The 10682-nt window shown below is 38.4% G+C and overlaps 1 protein-coding gene and 2 pseudogenes across 2 annotated transcripts; 1 reads left to right on the top strand and 2 right to left on the bottom strand.

Annotated features, from left to right (window-relative positions):
- Positions 1-1218: 1218 nt before the first annotated feature.
- On the bottom strand, positions 1219-2817 carry LOC133711326 (probable phosphopantothenoylcysteine decarboxylase; annotated as a pseudogene).
- On the bottom strand, positions 2356-9834 carry LOC133710777 (protein ABCI12, chloroplastic). 2 transcript variants are annotated; one of them, XM_062136914.1, is made up of 8 exons: positions 9422-9834; positions 8455-8571; positions 8056-8292; positions 7635-7799; positions 7407-7482; positions 3512-3576; positions 3041-3209; positions 2356-2862 (listed from the first exon to the last, which is right to left on the bottom strand). In XM_062136914.1, the coding sequence occupies exons 1-7, from the start codon at positions 9767-9769 to the stop codon at positions 3060-3062; spliced, it is 1158 nt and encodes a 385-aa protein (XP_061992898.1). In that variant the 5' UTR covers positions 9770-9834; the 3' UTR covers positions 2356-2862; positions 3041-3059. The 2 variants fall into 2 exon arrangements, with proteins under 2 accessions (XP_061992898.1, XP_061992897.1); XM_062136913.1 differs by having other exon boundaries at positions 2356-2909.
- Positions 9835-9976: 142 nt separating this feature from the next.
- LOC133711327 (dephospho-CoA kinase-like) lies at positions 9977-10682 on the top strand (annotated as a pseudogene).

A 10682-nucleotide genomic window follows, 5' to 3' on the forward strand; every position in this document is an offset into this window, starting at 1 on the left:
TGACTGATTATCTCAATTGGATACTTACCCTGTGACTCTAAGTACACCGGGACTAAGGGAATTAAAGTGAACATGAAAGATGAAATTATTTATCACATACAGACTACAGTAGTACACTCAAGAATTGAAAGAAACCAAATTACCTATTATAGATTAACCAGAATTTCTATGCTGGTATGTGATACCACTCTATCGTATTTTTATGATTCAGAACATGCAGTCATTTCTAGAATTATTTGTTTTTGTTGACAATATTTTCTATCTAAGCTGCTGTTGATCGATTGTAGAATTTATAGCTAGTATCATACATGATCCAATAATTCCCCCCAAACTTGCATGCTAAGCTAGTACTCACCGCAAAAACAAATATCACGTACAATAGCTAGCTAAACATATAGATCGATATCTCGAATTTGGGTCCATCAGAGTACCGTACTCATACAAGATCATTATTCTAGTACTGATAACAATGACAGATACTCATCGATCTGCAAATTTGAAAACCCATTTGAGACTATGTTCGAGTTAGCGTTAGCATATGTAGATATAATCAACCTAGAAGTTTTGGGATCTTGTATGTAGTGAAATAGCTCAAGAAGATGTAGTTCCTAAAAATTAAGGCTCATAGGTACAGAAGGTGAAGGAGGCTTTGCAAGTTTTCAAAATGATGAAAACAGTAAAGAAAAAAGTTTAGTTGGAAGGGACTGAAATGTACTACTCTAAGTTGTAAGCTTTTCTTAGTTTAATTTCTCTGTTAACCATAGCTGTGTTAAGAATTAGAAATCTCTTGGTAGTGCGCGCGCGCGTGTAACTTAGGTTCAACAATCCCGAACCATTTCATAATAGTTTTTCATTTTAATTAGGCAGTACAGTTGAAATACTGTTTCAAATGTTTCAGGCCTCAACTTTCGAAATGATGCTTTGGAAAGTTCTGTTTTTGTTGATCATGATTGTCACCTCAGCGGCTGCCAAAGGGGGAGGCATTAGCGGACGTGGCGGTGGAGGACGACGTGCAAGAGGTGGTGGAGTAGCAGCTGGGGCTGGAGGTTCACAAATGAACAGCTCATCCAATTCCTTGATGTCTGCATCTTCTCTTACTTCAACTATATACTGTCAGATCGTTGGATTGGTTCTTGGTTTTTTGTAATATTTGTGTGAGTTTTCAAGAAGGTGAGGGCTTCAAGTGCCCAGAATGTTTGTGTAAAAAAGACTGCGAAATTTTCTTCCCCAATCTGAAAGAGAATTCCATTCATTCCTAGAACAAAACCTATGAAGCTTAATAGCCAAAAAATATATAGGTTTCTACCACACACCAAAAAGAGAGACATATATGCTCAAGCTAAAAAAAAAACAATCAAGAAACAAAACTTTTTAAAAAGTCTAAAACAAAGACAATAATCCTGGTAAGCTTCATACCCGGGTGCAGGATATCACATGCTGACTGAACAATATTGCTACCTTCTTGTACTCGTGACTCATAGAATAGTCTTACGGTAGAAGAGATCACAGAAGACTCAGCCATTGCACCATTCCCGTAATCCCCACAAGCCAGCCTCTTCGAGACAGGTGGGATGAGTGTCCAAGTTCATCAATGGACATGAGATGTCGCTCTGTGAAGGGATTCTTCCACATCAAGGTGTTCATGGCTGGTGCAACAAACAAAGGCTTGTTGTAGTCCCATGCTCGCACAACACAGGTGAGTAGGTTGTCACAAAAACCGCCGGCAATCTTGGCTAGGGTGTTTGCTGATAATGGGGCAATAACCATGATATCAGCCCAACGAGGTAGCTCAATATGAAGCACGATATCACCTATTTTGTTCCAACTAGACCATTCATCTTCATCCATGTAAAGAATTACATCCTTGGGAAGTGCTGCTCTATCAATGAAATGCAAAGATGCTTTTGTGGCAATTGCTCTTACTTCAGCCCATTCAGAAAAAGACTGGCAGAGGTTACCAAACTTTATGGCAAGCTACACTTCCACTAGCAGCGAGTAGAATCCGTGGCTTCCTCAGAGCAGCATTGGGAAGGTGTTCACGAACTCATGAGAATTTCTGATTGGTCCACGTTTTAAAGCCAATAAGAAAATGCCACATAATACCTAGGAAGATGTTGAAATCTAATATTCGATATCGAAAGAGATTTCTTTCTTTTCTTGAATTTTCCATCTCGTTTTAGACTTCTCCATTTTGGAAATATCTCCTACCTTGATTATGACTCCACCATTTATTCAACATTCTCCTTCTTTTCTTTCTTTGCTACACAAAACCTAAAAAATATAAAACACAAGTATAACCTGCAGTATTGGCTCATCGATACATCATCATGACAGAGGAACTATTATGACAGAGGGTAGCTAGGACCAATGGGTTTAATCCTAAACCTTCAATAACTACTTCAGTCAATTAGAGATGTCTGTACATTGGTAATGGAATTAGTGCTATGATCTCCCTGATGAATTTATCTTATTGGGTTTTAAGGAAGATGAACTACGCAGTATTACAGTACAATAAACGTAACCATAAGAAATGTTTAGTTTCCGACTACAGCAAGTACAATAATTACTTCAACTATCCACCCCACTGTAAGTAGTTGGATGCCTGTTTTGGTTTAGCCAGCATAGCCTGAACGCTAGAGTTCAAGAATACAGCTATATCTCCGATCTTTTCCGTGCAGCATTCTTGGCTTCTACTACAAGCTAGGCAGCACCTCTCATACTTCTCTGCAGGAATTGCTGATGCATGAGTGATGAATCATCTTTCCATACATCGCAAAGATGATTTGAGCTTCCACAGCTAACAGATGACTTGAACATGTTTATGGTACCATGTTATGAACAGTTTTTTTTTTTTTTTGATCCCTGTCAATAAACTTGATCAGCCAGAGACAGAGTGACAGGATTGAAGCCTAAACAACAAGATCCGAGCATCAGTTCATTCAGTTTGGATTTCTGGCACCTCTTAGGCAGCTAAGTGCCAAGCAATATTCTCACTGAAGACTGTCAGCATACAAATAAAAGGGAAGAAAAGAAGTATTACCAAGGAATTGCACTGCACATCAAATAAGAAAGTCCGACCAAACCGCAGCACCTATAATACCAGCCAGGCATAACAAAGAAACAACATCTGCTATACCAATGGATGGATCTGATAACAGGTACATTTTATGCGTGTTGCAGTCCCCTCTGAAACCTCTTGCAATCATCGCCTATAAAAGCCATAAAATTTGGTAAACGTGTTGAGCTGGAATCACTTTGTATTTGTGAATTAATTAGTATGACACTTGTCAAAGCAACAAAGTTCAACCCTTGTCATTATACACAATGACTCACAGTACCAACAGCTATTCCCAAAAAATTTGCATATTAGCTAAGCATGTAACATACATATCAAACTTAATGCTTTTATTTGGTGGGCGGGTGGGGAGACTTCAAACAAAATATACAATATGCAACATCAGATTATTGGGAAGATAGAAAAAGTATTTACAGATTAAATTGATGTACAAACCTGTGAAATCTGCTCTGCGTGGCTAAAAATATTTTTGAAGATCCTACGGAAGTAGGCAAAGAAAACTGCAAAATAAGAACAGAAGACTATCATACAGAAAAAATTTATCAAATAAAAAGGTTGATATGATAGGAATTCGTATAGATAAATATTTGATATCTTTCCATCACTTATCAACTAAGTTGAAGTGCTTTAGCATATGAACTAGTTTTCCATCCATGATAGAGAGACTAGAAGTAATTATGATAGGATTAAAGCACACATAAAAGAAACAACGCATGAAATATTAAAGGAAAATAAGGAAATAATGACTCGATTCATTTCAGTTCATATATATAAAGATTAGATATCTCTATCCATAACTCATCACCTAAGTTCAACTGCTTTAGCGTATGAAGTAGTAAGGATAGGAATCATAGGGTCAAAGAACAGATGAAGGAAATGATACTGAAAATGAAAGGAAATAAAGACTCAATTCAAATCCTGCCTTTATAATGGCTGTCCTCTGCTATTTAAGCAAAGGAAGATCGAAACCGTCTGGATCGTCTGACATGGCCAAAGCTCAAGATGGTAAGCACTTGCACTGGCCTGATACTAAAAGGTCCATAAGCTCAATAATCCTAACTCCAACCCCAACCCATCCACCTCCTATTCTTGCCTTCATAAAGTAGATGGCACCGCCTTCACAATGAACTTGCAGCAAGACTTTCATGCCAAATTAACATAAAACCTTCAATACAGGATCCAATAGTGGCATGGATAAGCAGCAAAGATTCAGATACTTTTTTAATGAACATGTTACCAACAGAACCGTAATATTTTCCACAAAGATTTCAATAAGTGCGAGCAACCTGGGGATACTCGCTGGTTTTAATGCACCTAATGGAAGAATCAAAACAGACCTTCCAGTGTTGAATCATGATTATGAATATGCAGAATCCAATCAATAAAAGTGTGTCCACCTCAAGCCTCATAAAGGCAGTATTTGCTGAAACACATCTTTCATTTACAACTTGCTTGTGTTCAGCAATTGGTAGAGCAACAGGAATCTTTACCATCTGAAGTTCTGAACATTATGGTACAAAGGTAAAGACTTTATAGGACAATTTTTTTTAGCACTAATGATTGTCCAAGATATGAAGTCTTTCTCTGGCATCTTGTCAAAAAGTACAGCCCATGAAATACCCGTATTTTAAAGCTAGAGCATGAAGTCTTTCCAATGATCAAAGATTATTAGGTGCAACAGATGCTTGCAGGAAACAAGAGAATGTACAAGAGCCAAGATCTCCTATACATCAGTAAGCAGATACCACTGCAGCCATGGTCATTCTTTCCCCTTTTATTTCCCTCAGCCTGCAGTATCCAAGAAAAAATCAATTGCTTCATCAAACATGCTCTCTTGGAGCAAAGTACCAATCATAGTTCCAACAGAGGACCACTCCCTCGAAGCTCTTTAAATCCAAGTTGACTTCACAATACAAACTCCAAGAAAATTTGCGATTAAGGAATACACGACACTACACTATTCAAAATACCAACCAATATTATGCAGACCGTCTCATGTTTGCTACACTTGTTGCTCATGTCAAGCATGACACTAAAAATAATATCCCAATCTTCTAATTCATTCCTAAAACATAATGATGGAACCACTTACCAGAGAAAGAATAACTAGTTGTGCACAAGCTACGACAGAAAACAAAAGTGGATTTGTAAGTCACCAGTAAACCACTCAGTCTCCAAAGTTGCAACTGTTTACCTGCATAACATTCTTCCTGCAGCTTACACAATTTCTCAAATACAATCCGCGCAAGCATGCTGTGTTCAAACTCCTCACTTTCTCATTGGTGAAGCTTTCCAATCATTTCTTTTTTTAATCTTCCTACAAACAAATGTTTTGATTCTAACAGTGGAACTTCCAAGACCTTAATAGCCAGCTCCTGAGATATGCTTCCGCTCTTATAGGAGTAAGCCATTAGCAGTTCCAAAGTCACAGGAGGCACATCAAACCTCAAGATCAATGGTGCATCTCCCAGTGAAGAATTCAAAACTGTTACTGACAGGGGCTTTTTGTCTATTCTTTACATACTGTTGCCCCATCTGGAATCACATTGAGAATCAGTGACCAATAACCATAATTATTGCAGCTATATTACCCTGTGTCAAGCTGGACCATCCCAAATCACTGCTCTTCCCATTTTCTTCAAGCATCTGATTTGCATGCACAGTTGTCTACTCAGTGTCACTCAAAACAAATCTGCAGGGCTCCTTAAATGAGGCAGACATAACATCCTTCTCCTCGAGCCTGGGGAGCTAAGGTCATCAATAACTCCACATTAAGCACCTGGTGGTGAGTGAAACCTCAATATTGGGTACCTAAGAAATCCATTCCAGTGAATTTTCCAGCAAGGTCATCAATAACTCCACATTAAGCACCTGGCTGTCATCCATGCGTGAAAAACGGCTCAAAGAAAAGTGAGATAGGTTCCTCTCTTGCACATATCCTTAAACAACTTTTTTGCATACCATACCATCTTCTCAAGTGTCTCATCAGGAGGCAATCTTGATTGCCCAAAATTACCCCACAACTCATTATTTGAGATCCAAGTTTGGCTACGCTAGCAACTATGGAACTATCCAGCGAAGATTTGGAGATGGTGTGGCGGTCGGGTTTCCTATTCTGATCCAGGTTGGGTCCTCCAGAACATACATAATCAGCGAAGGACATAAAAGGAGTAGGTGAATATGGATCAGGAAATTTGGATGGTGGATCATAACTAGGAACTGATGAGTATTGCGCATTGTTCTTCATGAGCCGTAGGAGTCACAATCAACGGGATCTCGTAGGTGGAACAATTTTGGTGGAATAAGTATAAGAAGATTGCAAATAAAGAGAGTAACATGGTCACAGGTCGTCCAGAGGCGTAAGCCTATGGTGGGATTTTTTTTTTTGGGGGGGGGGGGGGGGGGGGGGGGCGCAATAACATGGCTGAGTGTGGGGGGCATGAGGAATTGGCAGTTGGCAGTGAACTATAATCAGTACTGGTGGTAGTTACTGGGTTTGGGTGGAGGTAATAATGGTGGAGTAAAGGGTCCCACATCCGGGACAAAATCACAATTGACTCTCTACTCTGAACCAATATATTTTCAAGGGTGGTTTTCTGAAATCATCCATGGTATTGTAGAGATCATCCATGGAGTTAGGGTAGGTCTGGAAGTCAAGTTGAGGGTTGCCCACGTCGGAACTAGGGCTCTGATTCGAACAAAGCACATACAAAGAAAACTGAAAATGAAAGGAAATGTAAAGAAATAAAGCCTCCATTCATTTCATTCCTGCCTCAGATGGTGCAACTGCTATTTAAAGAAAGGAAGATAGAAACCGTCTACAACTTCTGACGTGGTCCTAGCTGAAGTTGGTTAGTACTTAGCACTGGCCACAGAAAGGTAAGATATATTACCTACTACTGATGATGGCTGACCAAAAGAAGAAAGAGCCATTCAAACATTTTGAGTGTAGCCATGAAGTTATTTTTGACAAGCATGCATCCATACTCTAAGCATACCATAACTACCGGCTTTAACACAAATGACACATCTTTAACATAGCAAATAGTTCATGAAATACAAGGTGTCAGACTGGGGAGCTAAAATGACATTCGATATATGCCAGAATTTGCTTGTTCAAATCCGAAAACAAGAAGAGAAAGCACTTGTAAGATGTACCATCCAAATAGCATACAAATTTAATGATGAAATTTAGCCGGCGGAAACTATTCCTGTTTTGAAAAACCTAACTCAGATTTGATTTTTATTGCTAAAATTGAGAAGAAGAGAACTAGTAGGAAAAAAAAAATGAACAATGAAATCTTCCCATACAAATGCAATAGAGGCTTACCATCAATTGTCTCCACCATTGTTAACTGTTGCCAGTCTATCCTACGAGATACAATCCCCAATGCAACATTACGAACCTACCAACAAATTGTTATAAGTATATTGCAAACAAGGTACATATCAATTTGAGTGTATTTTGGAACTAAATCAACATCATCGTTCTATCAAAAAAAAAAAATTTCAAATCATCTTTAAAATTAAAATAAAGACTGTTGTCCAACTATCATACCTCATCAAACACAAGACTGATGAACCTCAATGAAAGCATGAGTGTAAGAATAACTTCAGCCACTGGAACTCCAATATTTGTCAAAGGGAGCATAAACCATCGCAAGGCAAATGCAAGTTCTTCTGGGGTTGTGGTTGTTAGGCAAAGGCTCGCACTTTGGAAGACCTTTCACAAAAAATGAGCCCTAGTTTTCAGAATAATCAAAAGCTTGTATTCAATATGAATACTTACATATGTATCTGGTAAACAACTTTGCTTCTTATGAATTGTATAATTGAAATAACTATATATACGCCCGCTCTTGTTTTAAGTTTTACCACTCCATTTGATTTGTTTCCCTATATTCTATTATATCAATCAGCAACTAAGCATGTCCTTACTATATGAAAGGAAAAAGGTGTGCCAGATAGAAACAACTTACAGTAAAGGTTAAACAAGCAGCTGTGCTTGCTACAGACAAGCCCTTCCTTGTAAACTGTATTGGTCCTAGCTTAAAAATTAAATATGAGTAGCCTGCCAGAGATGCAGGAAGATTTGATAATCCCGTGATTGCAGGAGGAGGAGTTCTCAACTGAACAAGGGCTGGTGCGCCATCTGCACCCAGCCCTAGCATAATGAACAAAAGTCCAGAAATTAAAGACACTCTTCCCAATTGATCCTGCAACCAAGAAAAACTTCCTGCATTATTTATTCATAAATAAATTTAAAAAGCAAAAAATAGAAAGATATACAGGATGCATCACTAAGGCCCTATTAATATAATTCAAATGAAATTTAGACCAAATCAGAACTAGAAAAATGATTGTGCTTAGTTACTTACCATCCACGCATGTCTCGGCAGAACCCATATTGACAAAATGGCCAAATAAATAACTAATCCAAAACGAAGTATTATGTGTGACCTTGCTGGTAAAACAACTAGAGCCAAAAGCCATACCTTCATGATCAAGATGACAGTATATCAATATTTTATCTAAAAATGTAATGAAACAGAATATACAGAAGTAAAGATGTGTACAATTTCAATAAAATGCTTGTCAAGCAAGCTTACCAAAGGGGAGATGTCACAACAAATAGGCATTTAAGAACAGATAATCCTCCAGCATGCATAACCTTATCATTATCAATAGATTGATAGTCCATTTTCAATAACTATTTTTTGCTCGACTGAAAATTACTTTAGAATGATGTCTTTACCTAGTATTAAGTTACTTTATAGTTAAACAGAGAAGGACCACAAGGTCTGCAAGTCAGCAAATTCAATAAAAAACTTATCTTTGGTGATCTGAAGTGTATAAGACAGAACCGGTTCCACTCTATCATCTCAAATTTTAGAGGGCACTTGCAACATGCTAATAAGATGTCACTAAACTTCTCCAAGTTCACCACTTAAACTACAACTAGGATACTAAGGAAGCCTTTATATATTCAGTAACTCTCTATTTGCTTCACCAGAACATGAAAAGAATACATTCTTTCATTTAATTTCTTTCTAAAAACATGTAAAGTTCAGAAGACCCAAGTTGTACCCTATTACAAGAGTTACCTTACTATTTCTGATATCTTTCTACACTTAGAAAATCAAAAGGAACAGTTTCTTATCATAAGCAGATCAAACTCATAAAATGTGAAACTCTATCGTGAAGAACAAACTGACAATACCCAAAACCCACAAACCAAATTCTATCACCAAAACTAAAACAGTCAAAAACCTGCAAAACCAAAATTAGAGCAAACCCACCAAATATAATCAAAAACCAAGCAATACCCATCAAAATAGAGCATACCAATTTGACTCTGGGGTCGAGAGAATGAAGAAAAGTGACGGGTTCCGACACGTACTGCCCAATGGGGCTAGCGGTGGCACCGGAGATCAATCTGAGAACTTTTTCGGGTCCCAAAGCTTGGGCGGGCAACAGGTTCGCCCACCACGGCGGTTGGCTACTATCGCCGGCGGCGGAAGCTCTAATTCGGAAGCTTGATTTAGGGTTTACAGAAATAAGGGTTTTGTTGTTGTTGTTGTTGTTGTTGTTGAATGAAGGAAGGGGAGTGAAGTTTGGGGTTTTGGGAGTAGGAGGGTTTAGTGGGAAATAGGGAAATGTTACCGTTGCGATGGAGCGATGCGTGAAGCTCATACCTTACCAGTAGGAGATGACCCAACTCTCTCTGCACTTTGTTACTTCCCAAACTGGCGGGAATGTAACTATATATAGTTTATCTTCCTAAGTTCCTAGTTATTATGTGGTGTTTTCCTATTTGGTTTAATACGTGGACCAATCAGAAATTTGATATGAGATTCCTTTTTTTACTAGGAATAGAATTCCTACTTGTTTTAGACTTGGATGAAGACTGAGTATAATTACTGGTTACTGGTTTCTCTTAAACAAATAACCTAAGAAGAGTGGGACTAACAGGTGGGATTTCGTCGTCTCAAATGCCTTCAAGGCCCATGACATTCCTGTTGTTGACGCTGATCTTGTGGCTCGTGAAGTATTGAAGAAGGGAATTGGTGGATGGAAAAAGGTTGTTTCAGCATTTGGACGGGGCATTTTGGAAACTGATGGAGAAGTTGATAGGCCTAAGCTAGGGCAAATTGTATTCTCTAATCCTGAAAAACGTCAACTTTTGAATCGACTACTGGCTTCTTACATATCGTTTGGAATCCTTTGGGAAATTTTGAAGCTATTGTTGAAGGGTTTTAAAGTTTTTGTTCTTGATATCCCTCTATTGTTCGAGGTCAAGATGGACAGATGGATGGAGCCCATTATTGTTGTATGGGTCGATCATGAAACACAGCTCCAAAGACTCATGTTGAGGGACAAAACAAGTGAGGATGATGCTCGAAATCGGATAAATGCTCAGATGTCACTCGATTTAAAGAGGGCTAAGGCAAACATAGTGATTGATAACACTGGATCACAAGAGAAGTTTAAGAGTGTGCTCTTTGAGGTCACAAAGCCCTTGATATGGATTGAATTTTGGCTTTCTCGACAAGGTGCTCCATCTGCTCTTGTCTCCATCATCGTAGGTGTTCGATCTTATGTTTAG

This window comes from Rosa rugosa, chromosome 5 (genome assembly GCF_958449725.1).
Source record: "Rosa rugosa chromosome 5, drRosRugo1.1, whole genome shotgun sequence".
NCBI lineage: Eukaryota > Viridiplantae > Streptophyta > Magnoliopsida > Rosales > Rosaceae > Rosa > Rosa rugosa.

Excerpts from the sequence above, each read along its gene's own strand:
- LOC133710777 (XM_062136914.1), bottom strand. The coding sequence starts at position 9,769 with ATGAGCTTCACGCATCGCTCCATCGCAACGGTAACATTTCCCTATTTC. Across the intron at positions 8,293-8,454 it reads TGCCGAGACATGCGTGGATG|GATCAATTGGGAAGAGTGTC; the intron begins GTAAGTAACTAA and ends TCTTGGTTGCAG. Across the intron at positions 3,577-7,406 it reads AATGGTGGAGACAATTGATG|TTTTCTTTGCCTACTTCCGT; the intron begins GTAAGCCTCTAT and ends CTTATTTTGCAG.